The sequence below is a fragment of the Schistocerca americana genome, chromosome 10 (genome assembly GCF_021461395.2).
Source record: "Schistocerca americana isolate TAMUIC-IGC-003095 chromosome 10, iqSchAmer2.1, whole genome shotgun sequence".
Taxonomy (NCBI): Eukaryota; Metazoa; Arthropoda; class Insecta; order Orthoptera; family Acrididae; genus Schistocerca; species Schistocerca americana.
The window spans coordinates 49,230,657-49,251,832 of NC_060128.1; the positions used below are offsets into that span (position 1 = coordinate 49,230,657).

The 21,176-nt window shown below is 42.0% G+C and overlaps 1 protein-coding gene across 2 annotated transcripts in view; it reads left to right on the plus strand.

Annotated features, from left to right (window-relative positions):
- The window catches only part of LOC124552718 (splicing factor 3A subunit 1), an 89,029-nt gene that overhangs the window by 43,109 nt on the left and 24,744 nt on the right, over positions 1-21,176 (plus strand). For both annotated transcript variants that reach the window (XM_047127059.1, XM_047127060.1), the window contains exons 9-11: positions 3,641-3,823; positions 4,781-4,905; positions 14,656-15,166. In XM_047127059.1, the coding sequence (XP_046983015.1) occupies positions 3,641-3,823; positions 4,781-4,905; positions 14,656-15,166 (819 nt within the window). The remainder of the gene's footprint in view (positions 1-3,640; positions 3,824-4,780; positions 4,906-14,655; positions 15,167-21,176) is intronic.

The window sequence follows — 21,176 nt, forward strand, 5'->3', positions numbered from 1 at the left end:
AGGGTCATAATCTGTAATTTTTTAAAGCTTGGCCTACAGTGAGTTCTGGGTGCCAAGCTACATATCAGTCTTATTTCATTCTTTTGTAGTTTGAAGACATTAGCTGCCTTGCTTTGATGTCCCCACAGTATTGTACCATAGGAAATGTGACTGTGTATTAAAGCAAAGTAAACCACTTCAAGTACTGGCACGTTTAGACAAAGACGCAGCTTCCTTAGAGCAAAGATTCCTTTGCTAATGCTGCTTCCCACTTTTTCTATATGGCTAGGATACTCGAGCTAGACATTATTTTTTAAAAAGGACTGTGTCATTAACAGTGGGTCACTTAAAAATTGTTGTTGTTATGGTAGTTCATATATATATCCATTGTACTGTAAAATAAATTTAGTGTACCAGTGATGAACCAACAAACTCTACTTTTATGATTTTAATTTTTTAAAATTCAGGTTCACATTACATTTGATGGTTCGAGAATGAAACTCGGACTGTACATAGTATCTTCCCTTCTAAAGGAGCATTTGAAGATGGAGGGCATTTGGAACTTCTGATTTTGCTTCACTACTGTCAGTTTCAATTCCTGTGACGTCTATGTGTGGCCGGATACTAACTTTGGTGTTGCTACTAGCTTTTCTTCTTCTACTCCTACTCCTACTTCATGCGTTACACCCTCTGTAGGACCACGGGTAGCCCCTTCGTGGACTGCATTTTCCTCTTCTTCTCCCAGAACCACTTCATTCTCTCGCTTTTTCTCTCCTGATCTTTTTCTGAGATTTCGGTGTCCTTTTCTCCTGTCGCTTCCACTGGTGCCACTCTAATCTTTTCCTGTATTCTTCACGGTCGTCCATCTCCAGCATATCGGTTGGCATATATTTGTTCCTCCGATTTTCCTTTCCTTCGACCTCGATCCCAAATTCTGACCTGTCCATCCGAAGTTCGACAACCCACTCGGTTCCTGTCTTTCCCCTTGTCCTCCCTGTTGTTTCACACACACTCTTTGTCATTCTATCCTGATTACGTGCCCAGCAAACTTTGCCGTTTTGAGTCTAATTTGCCCGGATATTGTTTTTCTGTTCCGGTACAGTTCTTTCGAATGTTGTAGCTTTTACATATGACCAGAATGTGTTTGGGTTTTTTGAGAGCTTTTTCAGTAATATTCTACTGCACACATCATAGGCTTTGTGTGTTGCCCTCTCGTGCTGTGGGCTGTCCTCTGCCCAAACCCCACTTTCATTCGCCATTGGCGCCATCTACACTGTTGGTGAACAGTCCCTGGCAGAATATTCTGTGTCGTACAGAATTGATGGCTTTCGAAATGTACACAATGATTACCTCGTGCGGACGAAGTGCTGTATGGCGCGAACTGCGTACGGTACATATTCGACTGACATCTGCAGAGCTGCCATTTGCTGCCACGCAGGTTTGAAACGTGTCAACGTGCTGCAGAGTCGTGGCCTCTGTACCGCTTGGCATAGAGGCAGCGTACTGCTCCGTGTCATACGACGTCGGAGAGTCGTCCGGAGGAAGGCCGTCAGTGCTTCACTATGTCAAACTGTATTAAATGCTCCTCTGCAAACGTGCAGCTCTGTACAATCTGTGGTAGCAGGGCTGCCAAAATAGTGAGGCACGGGACTTGGAAGTTGTTCTTCAGTTTCCACTGTACTATCTGTTGAAGAAATAAGCAATTCCTCTGGCCATCCCATATCATCGACCGAACCTTATGATCCATTAGTAAGAGAACTGATAAAATTGTCAGTCAAAATTAATGTATATTGAGAATTGTAATAAGAGGTGTAAAGGGCTGACAAAAAAGTAACGCAGGTCGTGTAACGCATTTTATTCGTCTGATGACGTAGAGAATTTCGGAAATCTCATGTACAGGAGACCTGTCAGGGTTACAATTTACTTGTTTAAAATTTGTCAGACACACAGTATTACTTTTTGGAGAATTTATACAGGTTTCTAACTAACTCTGTTTCAGGATTTGCATCCACTATAACTAGCAAAGTTTTTATTGCACTTTAAGGATCCATCTCAAACCATCACTTTGTCCTTCATCAAATCTTGCACTGAGTGGTAGCATCTTCCCATTAGAAAATCACATAACTTGCTTTTTAAAATATTTAGCTTCGTATTCATTATGTCAAACCCTTTTATTTTGTTGTGAATTTTCACGGGTATATATTGAGAAGTCTGAGTGTACAATTTTAAGTGATGTGAGGTAAGTGTAAAGTTTTTTTGTCTTGCCATGATATGAATGTCCAAAATATATTTTTTAATCAGCTCTGTTGCACAGGAGAAAAATCACCGCAAAGAAGTATAATGAGGGGATAGTCCTGAGTTGCCCAAAAATTCGTGCCCTATCTAATGATGGCTTCAAAATAGCTATAGTATGCTGCTTTCCTGGTGTCCTTTTGAGTATCACTGCCTAAAATTTCCATTGCAAGTGCAAGGCTGTTCAATTTATTTGCTAGATTCTCTGTGTGTATTCCAGTTCAAATTTCTATCCAAGTTTATTCCTAGGAATTTGACTTAAGTTCTTCCATTTTCTGCTTATTGTAAGTAATATTTCTGCAGCTTGTGACAGTTTGGTTTTAAAACTCATCTTATAGGTTTTTGAAATGTTCATCATACAGGTCAGCTCCCCCGCCCCCTCCCCCCCCTCTCTCTCTCCCTCTCCCCCTCTCTCCCTCTCCCCCTCTCTCCCTCTCCCTCTCACCCACTCTCCCTCTCACCCACTCTCCCTCTCACCCACTCTCCCTCTCACCCACTCTCCCCTCCCTACCTCCCCCCCCCCCCATACACACTCCCTCTCCTCCTCCCGCCCCCCTCACCTCCATTTAGACTGAAGTTGTTACCAAGTTGCTTAATGTATTCATGACACTCTGCAGTATATTGTCAGCATTTTCATTTTCAGTTAGGGCAGATGTATCCCCTACAAATGAAGTTAGGAAGAGAGTTTCTATTGAAAGGCAAGTCATTTATATGGTATAGGAACAAAATTGGCCCATTGAACCTCGAGGAACACCTTGTGACACAGTTTTCCGCTGTAACAAGTAATCTGCTACATTTGATGTGATTATTACCCTTTGTTTCCTCTCCACGAGATATGATGCGAACCATTTCAAAACAATATCCCCTATTTCGTACCTGTTGAGCTTGAAAAGCAGCAGAGCATGGTTTACAGAGTCTAATGCTTTTGCAAGGCTGCAGAATGTCCCTGCAACTTGATTTTCCTATCTAATGGTGAAGTAATTTTTTTGATAAACTCCTTTATGGCTTAGTATTGCAAGTGGAGCTTCTTTCATGTCCGAGCTTCTTTCCTATAATTATTACCATTTTTGTCACAAAACTTGAATTCCTTCAGTTTATTTACTTCAGAGGGTGTTTTACAATTGATATATTCTAGAAGTTACTTAGAAGTTTCGTGTGTCCCATCTCTCATTACCGAGACCGGTGACCGGTCCGTATATTGCCACCGAATGTGTAATGGAGTGTATTAGGTAATTAGGTATCAGAAAAATGGCATTTCTCCCACCTTTGCTATTCTGTCTCCATTATTTTTTGTATTACGAGAACAGCTTCACATTATCGATACCTGGAAGTGCAGTATTTAGTAACGTATGTGCATTTTCTGTTTCAGCTGTGAAGGCCACGCGCCCACCTGCTCCGGACGAAGTCCTTATTTCTCCCATCACCGGTGAGAAGATCCCAGCCAGCAAGGTGCAGGAGCACATGCGCATCGGGCTCCTGGACCCCCGCTGGGTGGAGCAGCGTGACCGCCAGATACAGGACAAGCTCAACCAGGAGACTGTCTACGCACCAGGTCAGTCACTCTCTCTCTCTCTCTCTCTCTCTCTCTCTCTCTCTCTCTCTCTCTCTCTCTCTGTGTGTGTGTGTGTGTGTGTGTGTGTGTGTGTGTGTGTGTGTGTGTGTGTTTGTTTGTTTTCCTCCCCTACCTCTTTGATTTCCAGTCCGTATTACTGACACTCACCTGGTTCCAACTCCTTGTTGCCTGTCTAGTGACTGCTGGGGGGGGGGGTAACAAAATTTTAATTTTCAGTATTTCATATAATTATTGACCACATTAAAAAAATTAAAATGCTGTCACAATTTCCTTTCTTATTGGCATAATCTTATGTTAAAAGTTTAACTCTGTCAGACCAATATTACCATTAGACTCTGTCTATTTATCTCGCAGCACCATAAGTCTACACACCAGGTCTGTTATTTGGGATGCGCAGTGAACTTTACCCATAATTTGTAACTCTTATGATACTTTTTCTCACTGGTACACACTGACAGAAGGATGAAAGGAAAAAAAAACTTTTATCTTGTACTGCATTTTCGTTGTTCGTAGAATCAAACTGTGACATTTTAATATATTACTTCTTTACTATTAACTCCATTCGCAACAGATTTTACAGGCAATATCCACATATCCCTCTAAGTGTGTCTGCAAAATCGTACCATTGCTGCACACATCGAGAGGCGTGAAAAACTAGATTTTGCTTAAAATGGAGTGCATATTACCTAACTACATTCATTTTGTGATTAGTAACGAGAGCACTTAATGATTTCTGACAAACTTTAAACACATTTTCAAATCTTTTCTAAACTTTTTCTCATGCGTGTACTCAACATCAAATATTTAACCAGTTAACTCATCTGTAAATGAATCAGAATTGTGAAGCTGTTTCACAAGCAGGAGTTCAGTTCTTTAAAGAATTGCGGTTTACCATTTTTTCTCTAACATTATTTAACACACTCTGCCGTCCGACAGGTTCTGCAATTGAGGCGAGCTTGAAGCAGCTAGCCGAGCGGCGAACTGATATATTTGGTGTGGGTGACGAAGAAACTGCCATAGGAAAGAAGATAGGTGAGGAAGACAAGAAGAAGGAAGAAAAGGTACGTACTTTATCAGTGGTGAAAAGCCGAGGTTTGTTGTTTTGTTTTTATCTGGTGATCATCTTTTAGTTTCCAATTCAAAAACAACCTCCAAACAAGCTGAATGTGCTGCAAAATTCAAATTAATTCCTCTTGAAACTTGTCATTTCATTCAGTGAACATTATGGTTTCAGTTTTCATTTAGTCTTAGATTAGATTAGATTACCGTATTTACTCGAATCTTAAGCCGCACTTTTATTCCGGTTTTTGTAATCCAAAACACCGCCTGCGGCTTAGAATCGAGTGCAAAGTAAGCGGAAGTTCTGAAAAATGTTGGTAGGTGCCGCCACAACTGACTTCCGCCGTCGATTATATGTAGCGCTGCATAGGCATGCTTTGCCGGCACAAAGATAAATACTAGCGCCAAAACCTCTGTGTCAGTAAATAAATTTAAAAAAAAAGCTGGAAGACGAGCTTTTTTCTCCGCCCCGAGTTTCGATCACTGCATTTTCATACATTATCCAACGAAGTAAATACAAATTCCGTATTGTTCATCTTCGAATGTAGCAGCATTTCAATGTACTACGAAAATCCGACTGGCAAGACTGTTTGGGATGTTTTGTCAATATGGCCAACCCTACATTCTGAATTTTTTCCTACCTGTGAGAAGAGATGGTTGCTAATAGGAACTTTTATGAATTGTGAATCACATACAGTATTCTCTTCACCATAAGAATAATACAAATATAAACATTTTGCCGTGTATTCTTTCGTGTTTGCTGCTATCTCATTTAAATCCTGCCTGCCTAATAAACTACGAAACTAGGGTGAGACAACAGCAAACGCAGAATAATATACATATGGTGTCATGTTTATATTCGTATTATTCTTATGCCTAACAGTGATACAGTCAGAAATGAAGCACGGCAATTGACTCGATTTTTAAATCTAAGATGACTCTAATTTCTGTGCAGAATGTAATGTACTGAAGAGGCGTCTGCAAAGATTTTCAAACGGAGAAAAATTTTCGCTAAACTCTCGTTCAGAACGTCTTCTATCAAAAGCAGTATATTATTTGGTTCTTGTTGATCATTATCAAAGAAAGCAGCAGTGTAAGTAACAACAAACAGCAGTCTCTTGCCGTTGTTTTGCTATGAATTGGTTCCTCTCTTTTTTTATTGTAAGTGGCGGTAGCGTGCACGAAAACAAGCCATGCCGCGAGCGGGTACAGGCTGTAAACACTCATTATCAGAATGCGACAAACAACTCATGACAGAGTACAGTAATGCATTTTCAGCTTAGAGTGACGTAAACACCTATAACAAAGAGAACGGCACTTACTAGATCAAAGCAAAATAAGCAATCAATTCAAACCAGACGAAGCACTTGAAAAAGGAAAGGTACCCGTATAAATATGGACGGAGTACGTGACGCATAGCAATGGCTACCTAGTAAAGCTTAACTACTAAGCTTACGACCCACTGTAGCTGTATCGTCATTCATTCGACCTAAATTGTGTCTCATATTACAATGGACCAACTTTGTTTCGATTTGGAGGTGTGGTCTAAAACTTTTCTCTCCCCTTGAATTTCGAGTCTCAAATTTCAGGTGCGGCTTAGATTCGGGAAAATTTTTTTTCTTGATTTCGAGTCTCATTTTTCAGGTGCGGCTTAGATTCGAGTAAATACGGTAGATTAGATTAATACTTGTTCCACAGATCATGAATACGACACTTCGTAATGACGTGGAACGTGTCAGGTTAATAAAAGATGTCTGTACAAGATATTACATTACACAAAATATTGCATGACACTAATGTTTAAGTTGGTTTTTTTCCCCTCCCCTAATTTATATCTAAAAATTCAGCCAATGAGTACAGGGAGTTGTCATCTAGAAATTCTTTTAATTTATTTTTAAATGTTGGTTGGCTATCTGTCAGGCTTTCGATGCTCTTTGGTTGGTGACCAAAGACTTTTGTGGCAGCATAATTTACCCCTTTCTGTGCCCAAGTCAGATTTAACCCTGCATAGTGAAGATCATCCTTTCTCCTGGTGTTATAGCTATGCACACTGCTATTTCTTTTGAACTGGGTTGGATTATTAATAACAAATTTCAGAAGTGAATATATATATACTGTGAGGTTACTGTGAGTATCCCTAGATCCTTAAATAGATGTCTGCAGGATGACCGTGGGTGGGCACCAGCAATTATTATGATTACACGTTTTTGAGCAATGAATACTTTCTACTCAACGATGAATTACCCCAGAATATGATGCCTTATGAAAGCAGTGAATGAAAGTAGGCATAGCAAGCTAATTTACTGAGATTCTTGTCACTAAAATTTGCAATAACCCTAATAGCATACGTAGCTGAACTCAGATGTTTCAGCAGACCATCAATGTGTTGCTTCCAGTTTAACCTCTCATCAATGGACACACCTAAAAATTTTGAAAATTCTACCTTAGCTACAGACTTCTGTTCGAGTCTATATTTATTACTGGAGTTGTGCCATTTACTGTACGGAACTGTATATACTGTGTTTTATCAAAATTTAAAGAGAGTCCATTTGCTGAGAACCACTTAATAATTTTGTGAAAAACATCATTTACAATTACATCACTTAGTTCTTGGTTTTTGGATGTTATTGCTATACTTGCATCATCAGCAAAAAAAACTAACTTTGCATCTTCATCAATGTGGAATGGTAAGTCATTAATGTATATCAAGAACAGTAAAGGACCTAAGACCGAACCCTGTGGGACCCCGTACCTGATAGCCCCCCAGTTTGAGGAATCAGCTGTTCGTTTAACATTACAAGAACCACTTATTTCAACTTTCTGCATTCTTCCAGTTAAGTATGAATTAAACCATTTGTGCGCTGCCCCCCTCAAACCATAATGATTTAGCTTATCTAAAAGAATTCCATGATTTACACAATTAAAGGCCTTTGAGAGATCTCAAGAAATACCAATGGGTGATGTCCGGTTATTCAGAGCATTTAATATTTGATCAGTGAAAGCGTATATAGCATTTTCTGTTGAAAAGCCTTTCTGAAAACCAAACTGACATTTTGTTAGTACTTTATTTTTACAAATATGGGAGGCTACTCTTGAATACATTACTTTCTCAAAAATTTTTGTTATAGCTGTCAGAAGAGATATTGGGCGGTAGTTGTTGACATCCGACGTATCCCCCTTTTTATGCAATGGTTTTACAATGGCATATTTCAGTCTATCGGGGAAAACACCCTGCTCCAAAGAGCTATTACATACGTGGCTGAGAATCCTACTTATTTGTGGGGAACAAGCTTTAAGTACCTTGCTGGAAATGCCATCAATTCTGTAAGACCTTTTACTTTTCAGTGAGTTTATTATTTTATTGATTTCAGAGGGAGAGGTTGGTGGAAACACAGTTGTTTCAAACTGCACAGCTATGGCCTCTTCTATTAGTGGTGTTGCCTCTTCTAGTGAAGATCTAGATCCTATTTTCTCCACAACATTTAAAAAATGATTATTGAAGATATTTTCAATTTCTGATTGTTTGTTAGTGCACTTGTCATTTAGTTTTATGGCACTAAAGTCTTCCTGTGCTCTTGGTTGCCCTGTTTCCCTTTCAATAATATTCCAAATTGCTTTAATTTTATTATCAGAGTTACTGATCTCAGACATGATACACATGCTTCTGGACTTTTTAATAACTTTTCTTAGTACCGCACAATAGTTTTTATGATATTGAACAATTTCTGGGTCAGTACTTCCTCTTGCTGTTAGATACAGTTCTCTTTTACGGTTGCAAGATATTCTTATTCCTTTAGTTAGCCAAGGTTTTTTATATGTTTTCTTGGAATTATGTTTAACTATTTTCTTGGGAAAACAATTTTCAAATACCCTTAAAAATGTATCGTGAAATAAGTTATATTTCAAGTTTGCATCGGGTTCCTTATACACTTCATCCCAGTCTAGCTGCTGTAGGCTTTCCCTAAAGTTTGCAATATTTATATTGTTAATTGAACGCACTGCTTTGAAATTCTGATTTGATATACTGCATGGAGCTATGCCATGTACTGTAACTAGCTGTGCACCGTGATCTGAAAGACCATTCTCAACAGGATAAGCATTTATGTCCTTAAACTTATCTTGGTCTATAAAAAAGTTATCTATCAATGTCCTGCTGTTCTTTGTTATCAGAGTAGGAAAATCAATGACTGAGCTCAAATTGAAAGAACTGAGCAATACTACAAGGTCATTCTTCCTATTACACTCTTTCAGGGAATCAAAATTGAAATCCCCACAAATGATAATTTGCTTCCCCCTGTCTGACAGATAGCACAACAAAGCATCCAAGTTTTCTAGAAATAGCTGGAAATTCCCTGAGGGGGACATATACACTGTTACAATTATGAAAGTGCCATCATTTAGTTTTAGTTCAGTGGCACATGCTTCCATATGTTGCTCTACACAAAATTTTTTAGTTTCTAAATTTTTTACACTGTGGAAGCTTTTGACATATATGGCAACTCCTCCTCTCATCATATTATCTCTACTTACATGTGCAGCTAATTTGTACCCATTGATGCTAACCTTTTGCATATCAGTGACAATGTGCTGCTCAGACAGGCATAGTACATCTATTACATTCTCAGTTTCTATATCTTCTAAACAAAGCAGAAGCTCATCAATTTTATTCTCAATCCCCCAATATTTTGATGAAATATACTAACATTATTTTTCACTTTACTTTTGTGAGTATCTTGAACTTTAATATCTTAAATACTTGCCTGGCTGAGTTTCCCACTGGACACTGATCTTACACTAAAAAAGAGTTTCCACCATGAGATGTAGTTCCTCCCCCCTTTAAATATCCTGCTATCAGCCCAGCCAGTTTACCCTTCCCTTTCTTGTTGAGGTGTAGGCCATGTCTATTATAGTCCCACCTACAGAGTGAATCAACAGGAACCACACCAATGTGTGACCCTGCACCAGATCCAAGTAGCCGTTCCAACTCCAAATTAACTCTCCTGACAGAAGAGCTCAAATGAGGTCGGTCATGGTGCTCCAGAACAGACACAAACCCAACACTGGTATGACTCGATGTTGATGCAATCTGTGCCAGGTCACAGTCTATGCTGTACCCCGGATCTCTGTCAATACTGTTTCCCAGCCCACCCACAATAACCACGGTATCTTCCTTAGTAAAGCCTCTACATAGTGAACCTAAATCCTCTGTAACCTGCCCCAGTCCAGCACTAGGTTTGAAAAAACTTGTGACCTGGTATTCTGACCCTAATTCATCCTGCAGAAGTTGGCCCACACCCCTAGCATGCGAACTACCTAGCAACAAGACTTTCTTTCTCTTTGCAGACTTCCCTACATTCTTATTCAATTTTCTTCTGAAAGCTTGTTGAGCCCTGTCTACATCTACTTCTGTGAGAGGCTCATCAGTTTCTGACTTAGGCAACAGGTCAAACCTATTTTGTACATTAATAACAAAGCTGTCAGAAGAATTTCTTGGCCTGTTCCTTAAGCCTGTTGCCACTTCCCACCCCTGTTTACCCTCCTCCTCCCCCCTTAACCTGCCCAGTTCTCGCCTAGCCTCATCTAACTCAGCCTGAAGGGCAGCAATTTTCCCCTCCTGTTCCACAATCTTTCTATCTCTACTGCATAGCCTACAGAACCACTGATGAGTCTCGCTCATTTTCCCAATTCCCACACCACTACAATCGCCCCAATGAAAAAAGTTACTACATCCATCACACCAGACCCCAGAGCTAACGATTCTACGGCACATCAGGCACTTTACACTCATGGTACAAATCGATCTTAGTGACAGAAAAACAATTAAGTTACCGGAAAACAATGAAAATACATGTACGAAAAATTAGGCCTAATCGCGACAATGTAAACAGTGGTTAAGAAGTTTATTACTGGAAATTACTTAAGGCATGACGATACTCTACAGATATAAAGGGGCAGCAAACGTATTTAGCACACTACTGTATTTACTCGAATCGAAGCCGCACTTTTTTTCCGGTTTTTGTAATCCAAAAACCCGCCTGCGGCTTAGAATCGAGTGCAAAGTAAACGGAAGCTCTGAAAAATGTTGGTAGGTGCCGCCACAAGTGACTTCTGCCGCCGAATATAGGTAGCGCTGCATAGGCATGCTATGCAGGCACAAAGATAAATACTAGCGCCAAAACCTCCATGTCAGTAAATAAATTAAAAAATAAGGGTGGAAGACGAGCCTTCTTCTCCGCCCCGAGTTTCGACCACTGCATTTTATACATTATCCAACGAAGTAAATACAAATTCCGTAATGTTCATCTTCGAATGTAGCAGCATTTCAATGTACTACGAAAATCCGACTGGCAAGACTGTTTGGGATGTTTGTCAATATGGCCAACCCTACGTTCTGAATTTTTTCCTACCTGTGAGAAGAGATGGTTGCTAATAGGAACTTTTATGAATTGTGAATCACAACCAGTATTCTCTTCGCCGTAAGAATAATACGAATATAAACATTTTGCCATGCATTCTTTCATGTTTGCTGCTATCTCATTTAAATCCTGCCTGCCTAATAAACTACGAAACTAGGGTGAGACAACAGCAAACGCGGAAGAATATACATATCATGTCATCAGAATGAGATTTTCACTCTGCAGCGGAGTGTGCAGTGATATGAAACTTCCTGGCAGATTAAAACTGTGTGCCCGACCGAGACTTGAACTCGGGACCTTTGCCTTTCGCGGGCAAGTGCTCTACCATCTGAGCTACCGAAGCACGACTCACGCCCGGTACTCACAGCTTTACTTCTGCCAGTACCTCGTCTCCTACCTTCCATACTTTACAGAAGCTCTCCTGCGAAACTTGCGGAACTAGCACTCCTGAAAGAAAGATTCGAGTGCGGCTTAGATTCAAGTAAATACGGTAAACTATCAGTAAATGCACTTAAAATTGCGGTATGAGGTTTAACCTGAAAGCTCAAAAGTTCAGCCTGGCTGCGTATGTAAACAAAACGAACTTTACGTGATTACTGTGAAAATACGCGAGTAAGACAAAAACTTTTAATGGTACGCTTGAAGAGCACTATAATTAACGTAATAAATTAGTTTAAAGTGTTAAAAACAGTTTATTACTACTTAAATTACTTATCTTTACGAGAGCTGTGACTCAAACGTCCGTATAGCAGGCGCAGGGCTACCAACCTGATATTTATTTAATGAGAATGGTCGTGTAAAAAAGAGCTCTCTTATATCTACATCTACATCTGCATTCTCTGTAGTTCAGTGTGAAGTGCACTGCAGGGGGCCTACATGCTCAAGTTTGTTCACATTTCAATTGCATACAGATTGCAGGAAGAATGACACAGTATATGCTTCTGAGTGGCAAGTAATCGAATTTTCTCTACCCAGTTTTGACGGAAGCAGTACAATTGGTCAAAAGTTGAAAGCTCCATTCTGTTTTTGTTTACAATGTTATTTACACCTGGAATGGTGTGTTTCGTTTTAGGTCCTTCATAATCTTACCACCTCCTTGGTTTGAGGCAGACATTTGTGTAGTGCTGTCATTTCAGAATACCTCAGTCTCTCCGTCTCTGCAACTCGTCCCAGGTTACAAGGGCACAGGAATAAGTAATAATTTATCATCAAACAGTAACTTCGTCATTTGTGTCAATAATGACTATATTTCCTCACTAGATTAATGTACAGATTTTGGATTCAAGTTCTTTAACCGAGCATTAACTCACATTTTGTTTGTTCGAAATAGTCTGTGTCTGTAAACGATTACACTATAGAGAAATCGGATTTTAGGAAGGGAACAGAAGTTACTAGGCAGATGTAAACTGACAAATTAATGTAGACCAAATGTAACAAAAGACCAGCATTCAGAATGCTTCCTCCATCCAAAAACTGAGTAAATAATTGTCAGTATAGACTGGTCGAGTATCGAAAGAAGTAAATGACAGAGGATCGTGTGTCGAGGGAAATAGGATGCGGTAGACAAGTGTGAGAGTGAGTTATACCCTGATACCTTAGAGGCTAAGATGGACACAGAGAGCAGTTCACAAGTTTAAGGAATGAGAGGGGTGGACACTCGAGCTACAATAAAAAATTGGGCACAAATGAGCTGTGATGAAAACAGCTCAGACATTTGGGAGCATAAGGTAAGGAAAGAAAGATAAAATACAGGGTGGTTATAATTAAACTTTCGTTACTCCAGCCAGTGTAGGCGCAAATTGTTTGCCTTATGGGTACACAACTTTATATGAACGATGATCAGACTGTGCATTGCAGGTCTGTATTGTTATAAGTGTTAGTGTAACTATGTGAGCATAGGGTCGAAGCACGAGCGTCGATGTGCATCACAGTTGCAGGCAGTCGACGCGGGCCTCGACATGGTGCTGCTATTCGTGAGTATTGACACATCCTCTTTCTGCAAGAACACAATTCGGAATTCAAATTAACTGTCAATTTGGGAGTTGCTCCTGGGAGAGGTTGACTGCCAGTTGTGCCACGAATTGTTGAGGAACTTACGGTTGCCACGACTGAGAAAACTGGATGCAGTGTGCGATCTATGACCAGTGCAGGAGCTGTGCCGTGACTGCTGAATACTCACTCTGTGGCTGACTGTTCAAAATTTGCTGCAAACAATTGTGAAATGGTATCTGTACAAACTTCAGGACTGTCGTGGATGCAGATGGTAATTTAGTACTTTAACACAATTAACAAATGTTACCTACTTTTGTGGACATTGAAATACGTTTCTTTTGATGGCCTATTCATTATTTCTCTTCCGCACGCCCTTACAAACGTTTGCACAAAGTTACATTATTGTAAGACGACTCGTTTGTCGTGGGGCCCTCTCGAGCAGTGATAGCTTAATAATAACCACTGTGTATATAGGAGTATACCGTCGAAAATAATACAAAACTGTATGCCCAAATCTATTTTCCTAGACTTACAGGAATATGGACTCGAAAATACCTACTGCTACTTTTGTATCTCGTATATCGTCAATTTGGGTGTTACATACAGTAATGAAGCGTCAGTAAGAGCTGCAAATAAAAAATGTTTGGGGTAGGATATATTCTCGGCTTCAGAACTAAAATGCCGGCAACGGCACGTGAGCACTCGTGCGCTGCCGCCCGTGGAGTCTCACAAGTAAAATGCGTAGGTGACACTGTAGAATAATGATGTCTCAGATTAATTTTATAATTTTTTAACAACTTTCTCACTGGAAGTTTCTACAACGTCCAACAGAACGCAAGTTCATCAGTGGCAACATTTTCCCTTACACAGGCAAACCATTTTCACACCCCTTAAGGTATTTTATTTTTTATCTCGGCATAGTTTTATTTTCACAGTAAAGTACGTATCAAGTGCATTTATGAATTGTCAGAGTGTTCACAATTTTGTTCACTCCAAATATGTCAGTGGTTCTATTTTTTCAATGGGCTGAAGTAAAAAGTTATTTTTCTTCAAAATTTTTCTTTGTTGTAGTAGCAGCAAGAATTTTCTTTTGGAAGCTACTCCATCATGTTCAAAACTATAAATAGAGATATCTAATATATTGCTGACATTTGAAATTATCACTAACGGTGAGATGACATCAGACTGGGAAGCGAGACACTCGGAGGATCCGAGACGCGGACATTCGGAGACGTGCCCCGCACGGTCCGAGAGTCGGGCAAGCCGCACCGACCGCGATCTGTCGCCAAATTTCTAGCGGCGTAAATGTACCGGCTAATCGAACGTCGACCGTTTCTCCGACAGGTCACCTGGGACGGTCACACGTCCAGTGTGGAGGCCGCGACGAGAGCCGCTCGAGCTAATATCACGTTGGAGGAGCAGATCCACCAGATTCACAAAGTGAAGGGCCTGCTACCGGACGAGGAGAAGGAGAAGATAGGACCGAAGCCCGTGGCGGCCGGCCGCAGCGGCGGCATGCAGCAGCAGGTGCAGCAGCAGCAGCAGCAGCAACAGCAACAACAGCAGCAGCAGCAGCAGCCGCCTGCTCCCCCGGGTCCACCTCCGGGGATGCGCTCCGGTCCGCAGAATCCCCCCATCCCCGGTGTGCCGATGGGCAAACAACCTCCGGTCACGACGTCGGCACCTCCGCCGCCGAAGCCACCGCCTCCGGTTCCCCCCGTGCAGCCTCCGCCTCCACCTCCGAGGCCGGCTGTGCCGCCCGTCCCGCCGATGGCACCGGTCCCACCGCCGCCCGGGCTGCTGGCGCCGCAGCCGGGCATGATGATGGTGCCCATGAGCCGGCCGCCGATCATGGGTGAGTAGTGGCCCGTATTTACTCAAAACTAAGCCGCACTTTTTTTCTGGTTTTTGTAATCCAAAAAACCGCCTGCGGCTCAGAATCGAGTGCAAAGTAAGTGGAATTTCTGAAAAATGTTGGTAGGTGCTGCCACAACTAACTTCTGCTGTCGAATATATGTAGCGCTACACAGGCGTGCTTTGCAGGCACAAAGATAAATACTGGCGCCAAAACCTCTGTGTCAGTAAATAAATTAAAAAAAAAAAAAAGGTGGAAGACGAGCTTTTTTCTCCACTCCGAGTTTCGACCACTGCATTTTCATACATTATCTGACGAAGTAAATACAAATTCCGTATTATTCATCTTCGAATGTAGCAGCATTTCAACGTATTATGTCACTGGCGTGACTGTTTGGGATGTTTGTCAATATGGCCAACCCTACGTTCTGAATTTTTTCCTACCTGTGAGAAGAGATGGTTGCTAATTGGAACTTTTATGAATTGTAAATCACATGCAGTATTCTCTTCACCATAAGAATAATACGAATATAAACATTTTGCCATGTATTCTTTTGTGTCTGCTGCTATCTCATTTAAATCCTGTCTGTCTAATAAACTACGAAACTAGAGTGAGACAACAGCAAACACGGAAGAATATACATGTCATGCCGTGTTTATATTCGTATTATTCTTATGCCTAATAGTGATACAGTCAGAAATGAAGCACGGCAATTGACTAGATTTTTAAATCTAAGATGACTCTAAATTCTGTGTAGAATGTAATGTACAAAAGAGGTGTCTGCAAAAGATTTGGAACGGAGAAAAATTTTAGCTAAACTCTCGTTCAGAACATCTATCGTACGCAGTCTATTATTTGGTTCTTGTTGATCATTATCAAAGAAAGCAGCAGTGTAAGTAACAAAAAATAGCAGTCTCTTGCCATTGTTGCACTAATGAGAGAATTCCTCTCTTTTTTTTTTTTATTGTAAGCGGCGGTAGCGCGCACAAAAGCAAGCCGTGCCACGAGCGGCGACAAGTGGTAAACACTCATTATCAGAATGCGACAAACAATGCGTGACACAGTACAGTAATGCATTTTCAGCTTAGAGTGACGTTAACACCTATAACAAAGAGAACGGCACTTATCAGATCAAAGAAAAATAAGCAACCGATTCAAACCAGACGAAGCACGTGAAAAAGGAAGGGTATCCCTATAAATACGAATGGAGTGCCTGACGCATAGCAATGGTTACCTGGTAAAGCTTAACTGCTTAGTTTACGACTCGAACCAAACTACTGTAGCTGTATCGTCATTCATTCGACTTAAATTGTGCCTCGTATTACAATAGACCAACTTTGTTTCGATTTGGAGGTGCAGCCTAAAACTTTTCTCTCCCCTTGAATTTAGAGTCCCAAATTTCAGGTGTGGCGTAGATTTGGGAATTTTTTTTCCCTTGATTTCGAGTCTCATTTTTTAGGTTCAGCTTAGATTCGAGTATATATGGTATTCCTATGTTATTTTTATTATTATTATTGAAAACTTGAACAATGAGCAACTGTGCTGTCATTCCACAGCTACTGTCAGATGCCAAGCAGTTATGTGACAATAAAAAAATGTTATTGTCTGAGATGCACTTTTGACCAAAAGCTTTCAGGAAAGGTGCAGAACGTAAGCAGTACTTTGTTAGGCAGTACATCCTGGGTATTCATTTGTAAAAGCGCTCGATGTCATCATCGTAGTTTCTTTTGAAAGGAGTCAGATGTGGGAATAATGTGTTATTTTGAGGAGGTGATAGTTAACAGCTGTAATGAGTTGTTGAGAAATTATTATGAAGGTACACAATATTGTATGTGAATATTTCCTTCTGTATCGCAAAAGAAAGATGAAACTGTCTTCTCACATGACGTACAATATCCTTTACTGAAACAGTGCTCCGCTATCGCAGTTCTATCTTGCTAGCCCAGATGCGGACCTCACACTGTCCGTCTGGGCAGTATACCTCATTCCACACTCTTAAGGAACCTTGTTTACACCTCGTTTCGTGAGGCAGAGAATGTCTTTGACAGGCCCTAACAAATTCCCGTTTTGCTGGGGGACGAAAGACACGTCTGCTGTGATGTATGTGGCGGACTCCTCTGACCGTCCGAGTGATACCACTAAAGTACGGCAAGAAAGCTGCCATAATGGCTGCTTCGGTATCTTTATTTTGTCCTTCGACTGGAGTAGTCGTCTTCAGAATGTGCGACGAATTTGGCTTTCAGAATGTCCGTTCTTTTGGAATACTGTCGGTATTGTACATGGCTTGTGATCTGTGGATGAGCAATATGACTCATGTTGTGCAGGAAGGTGACAACTTTCAGTCTACAAATATAACTCGGTGTGAGTAGACTTGTGATGCACGCGTTCAGAATTGAAACGTCTGGGAAGGCTAGTGCGCCACCTGACTCTACCTCTTTCGTAAATTGAATATTTGAATGAAGTGGTTTTAGATTTTGAAGAAAGTAATTTGTTAAATGTATCAGCAGCAAAAGCTGAAGAGTGTAATATCCTACTTTAAAAACAGTCTTTTATTACAGGTTGCCTAACATACATGTGCGGATGGATATGTGTGTTAGTGCAAGTGTATACCTGTCCTTTTTTCCCCCTAAGGTAAGTCTTTCCGCTCCCGGGATTGGAATGACTCCTTGCCCTCTCCCTTAAAACCCACATCCTTTCGTCTTTCCCTCTCCTTCCCTCTTTCCTGATGAGGCAACAGTTTGTTGCGAAAGCTGGAATTTTGTGTGTATGTTTGTGTTTGTTTGTGTGTCTGTCGACCTGCCAGCACTTTCATTTGGTAAGTCACATCATCTTTTTATTATAGAAGGAAACATTCCATGTGGGAAAAATTATATATATAAACAAAGATGAGGTGACTTACCGAACAAAAGCGCTGGCAGGTCGATAGACACACAAACAAACACAAACATACACACAAAATTCAAGCTTTCGCAACAAACTGTTGCCTCATCAGGAAAGAGGGAAGGAGAGGGGAAGACGAAAGGAAGTGTGTTTTAAAGGAGAGGGTAAGGAGTCATTCCAATCCCGGGAGCGGAAAGACTTACCTTAGGGAAAAAAAGGACAGGTATACACTCGCGCGCGCGCGCACACACACATCCATCCACACATATACAGACACAAGCAGACATATTTAAAGACAAAGAGTTTGGGCAGAGATGTCAGTCGAGGCGGAAGTGCAGAGGCAAAGATGTTGTTGAATGACAGGTGAGGTATGAGTGGCGGCAACTTGAAATTAGCAGAGATTGAGGCCTGGTGGGTAACGGGAAGAGAGGATATATTGAACAGCAAGTTCCCATCTCCGGAGTTCGGATAGGTTGGTGTTAGTGGGAAGTATCCAGATAACCCGGACGGTGTAACACTGTGCCAAGATGTGCTGGCCGTGCACCAAGGCATGTTTAGCCACAGGGTGATCCTCATTACCAACAAACACTGTCTGCCTGTGTCCATTCATGCGAATGGACAGTTTGTTGCTGGTCATTCCCACATAGAATGCGTCACAGTGTAGGCAGGTCAGTTGGTAAATCACGTGGGTGCTTTCACACGTGGCTCTGCCTTTGATCGTGTACACCTTCCGGGTTACAGGACTGGAGTAGGTGGTGGTGGGAGGGTGCATGGGACAAGTTTTACACCGGGGGCAGTTACAAGGGTAGGAGCCAGAGGGTAGGGAAGGTGGTTTGGGGATTTCATAGGGTGAACTAACAGGTTACGAAGTTTAGGTGGACGGTGGAAAGACACTCTTGGTGGAGTGGGAAGGATTTCATGAAGGATGGATCTCATTTCAGGGCAGGATTTGAGGAAGTCGTATCCCTGCTGGAGAGCCACATTCAGAGTCTGGTCCAGTCCCGGAAAGTATCCTGTCACAAATGGGGCACTTTTGTGGTTCTTCTATGGGAGGTTCTGGGTTTGAGGGGATGAGGAAGTGGCTCTTGTTATTTGCTTCTGTACCAGGTCGGGAGGGTAGTTGCGGGATGCAAAAGCTGTTGTCAGGTTGTTGGTGTAATGGTTCAGGGATTCCGGACTGGAGCAGATTCGTTTGCCACGAAGACCTAGGCTGTAGGGAAGGGACCGTTTGATGTGGAATGGGCGGCAGCTGTCATAATGGAGGTACTGTTGCTTGTTGGTGGGTTTGATGTGGACGGACGTGTGAAGCTGGCCATTGGACAGATGGAGGTCAACGTCAAGGAAAGTGGCGTGGGATTTGGAGTAGGACCAGGTGAATCTGATGGAACCAAAGGAGTTGAGGTTGGAGAGGAAATTCTGGAGTTCTTCTTCACTGTGAGTCCAGATCATGAAGATGTCATCAATAAATCTGCACGAAACTTTGGGTTGGCAGACCTGGGTAACCAAGAAGGCTTCCTCTAAGTGACCCATGAATAGGTTGGCGTACGAGAGGGGCCATCCTGGTACCCATGGCTGTTCCCTTTAATTGTTGGTATGTCTGGCCTTCAAAAGTGAAGAAGTTGTGGGTCAGGATGAAGCTGGCTAAGGTAATGAGGAAAGAGGTTTTAGGTAGGGTGGCAGGTGATCGGCGTGAAATGAAGTGCTCCATTGCAGCGAGGCCCTGGACGTGCGGGATATTTGTGTATAAGGAAGTGGCATCAATGGTTACAAGAATGGTTTCCGGGGGTAACAGATTGGGTAAGGATTCCAGGCGTTCGAGAAAGTGGTTGATGTCTTTGATGAAGGATGGGAGACTGCATGTAATGGGTTGAAGGTGTTGATCTATGTAGGCAGAGATACGTTCTGTGGGGGCTTGGTAACCAGCTACAATGGGGCGGCTGGGATGATTGGGTTTGTGGATTTTAGGAAGAAGGTATGGGTGCGGGGTGTCGGTGGGGTCAGGAGGTTGATGGAGTCAGGTGAAAGGTTTTGCAGGGGGCCTAAGGTTCTGAGGATTCCTTGAAGCTCCGCCTGGACATCAGGAATGGGATTACCTTGGCAAACTTTGTATGTGGTGTTGTCTGAAAGCTGACGCAGTCCCTCGGTCACATACTCCTGACGATCAAGTACTACGGTCGTGGAACCCTTGTCCGCCGGAAGAATGACAATGGATTGGTCAGCCTTCAGATCACGGACGGCCTGGGCTTCAGCAGTGGTGATGTTGGGAGTAGGATTAAGGTTTTTTAAGAAGGATTGAGAGGCAAGGCTGGAAGTCAGAAATTCCTGGAAGGTTTGGAGAGGGTGATTTTGAGGAAGAGGAGGTGGGTCCCGCTGTGATGGAGGACGGAACTGTTCCAGGCAGGGTTCAATTTGGATAGTGTCTTGGGGAGTTGGATCATTAGGAGTAGGATTAGGATCATTTTTCTTCATGGCAAAGTGATATTTCCAGCAGAGAGTATGAGTGTAGGACAGTAAATCTTTGACGAGGGCTGTTTGGTTGAATCTGGGAGTGGGGCTTAAGGTGAGGCCTTTGGATAGGACAGAGGTTTCGGATTGGGAGAGAGGTTTGGAGGAAAGGTTAACTACTGAATTAGGGTGTTGTGGTTCCAGATTGTGTTGATTGGAATTTTGAGGTTTTGGAGGGAGTGGAGCTGGAAGTGGGAGATTGAGTAGATAGGAGAGACTGGGTTTGTGTGCAATGAGAGGAGGTTGAGGTTTGCTAGAAAGGTTGTGAAGGGTGAGTGAGTTGCCTTTCTGGAGGTGGGAAACTAGGAGATTGGAAAGTTTTTTGAGGTGGCATGCTGCTCTAATTTGCGGCTGGCCTGTAGGAGGATGCTCTGAACAGCCGGTTTGGATGTGGGAGAGGAAAGATTGAGGACTTCTATTAAGGATAGGAGTTGACGGGTGTGTTCATTGGCTGAGTTGATGTGTAGGTGAAGGATTAGGTGGGTGAGGGCAATGGATTGTTCAGTTTGGAACTGGTATAGGGACGGATGGAAAGAAGGGTTGCAGCCAGAGATGGGAAGTTTAAGTGTGAGGCCTTTGGGGGTAATGCCAAATGTCAGACAAGCCTAAGAAAATAGAATATGGA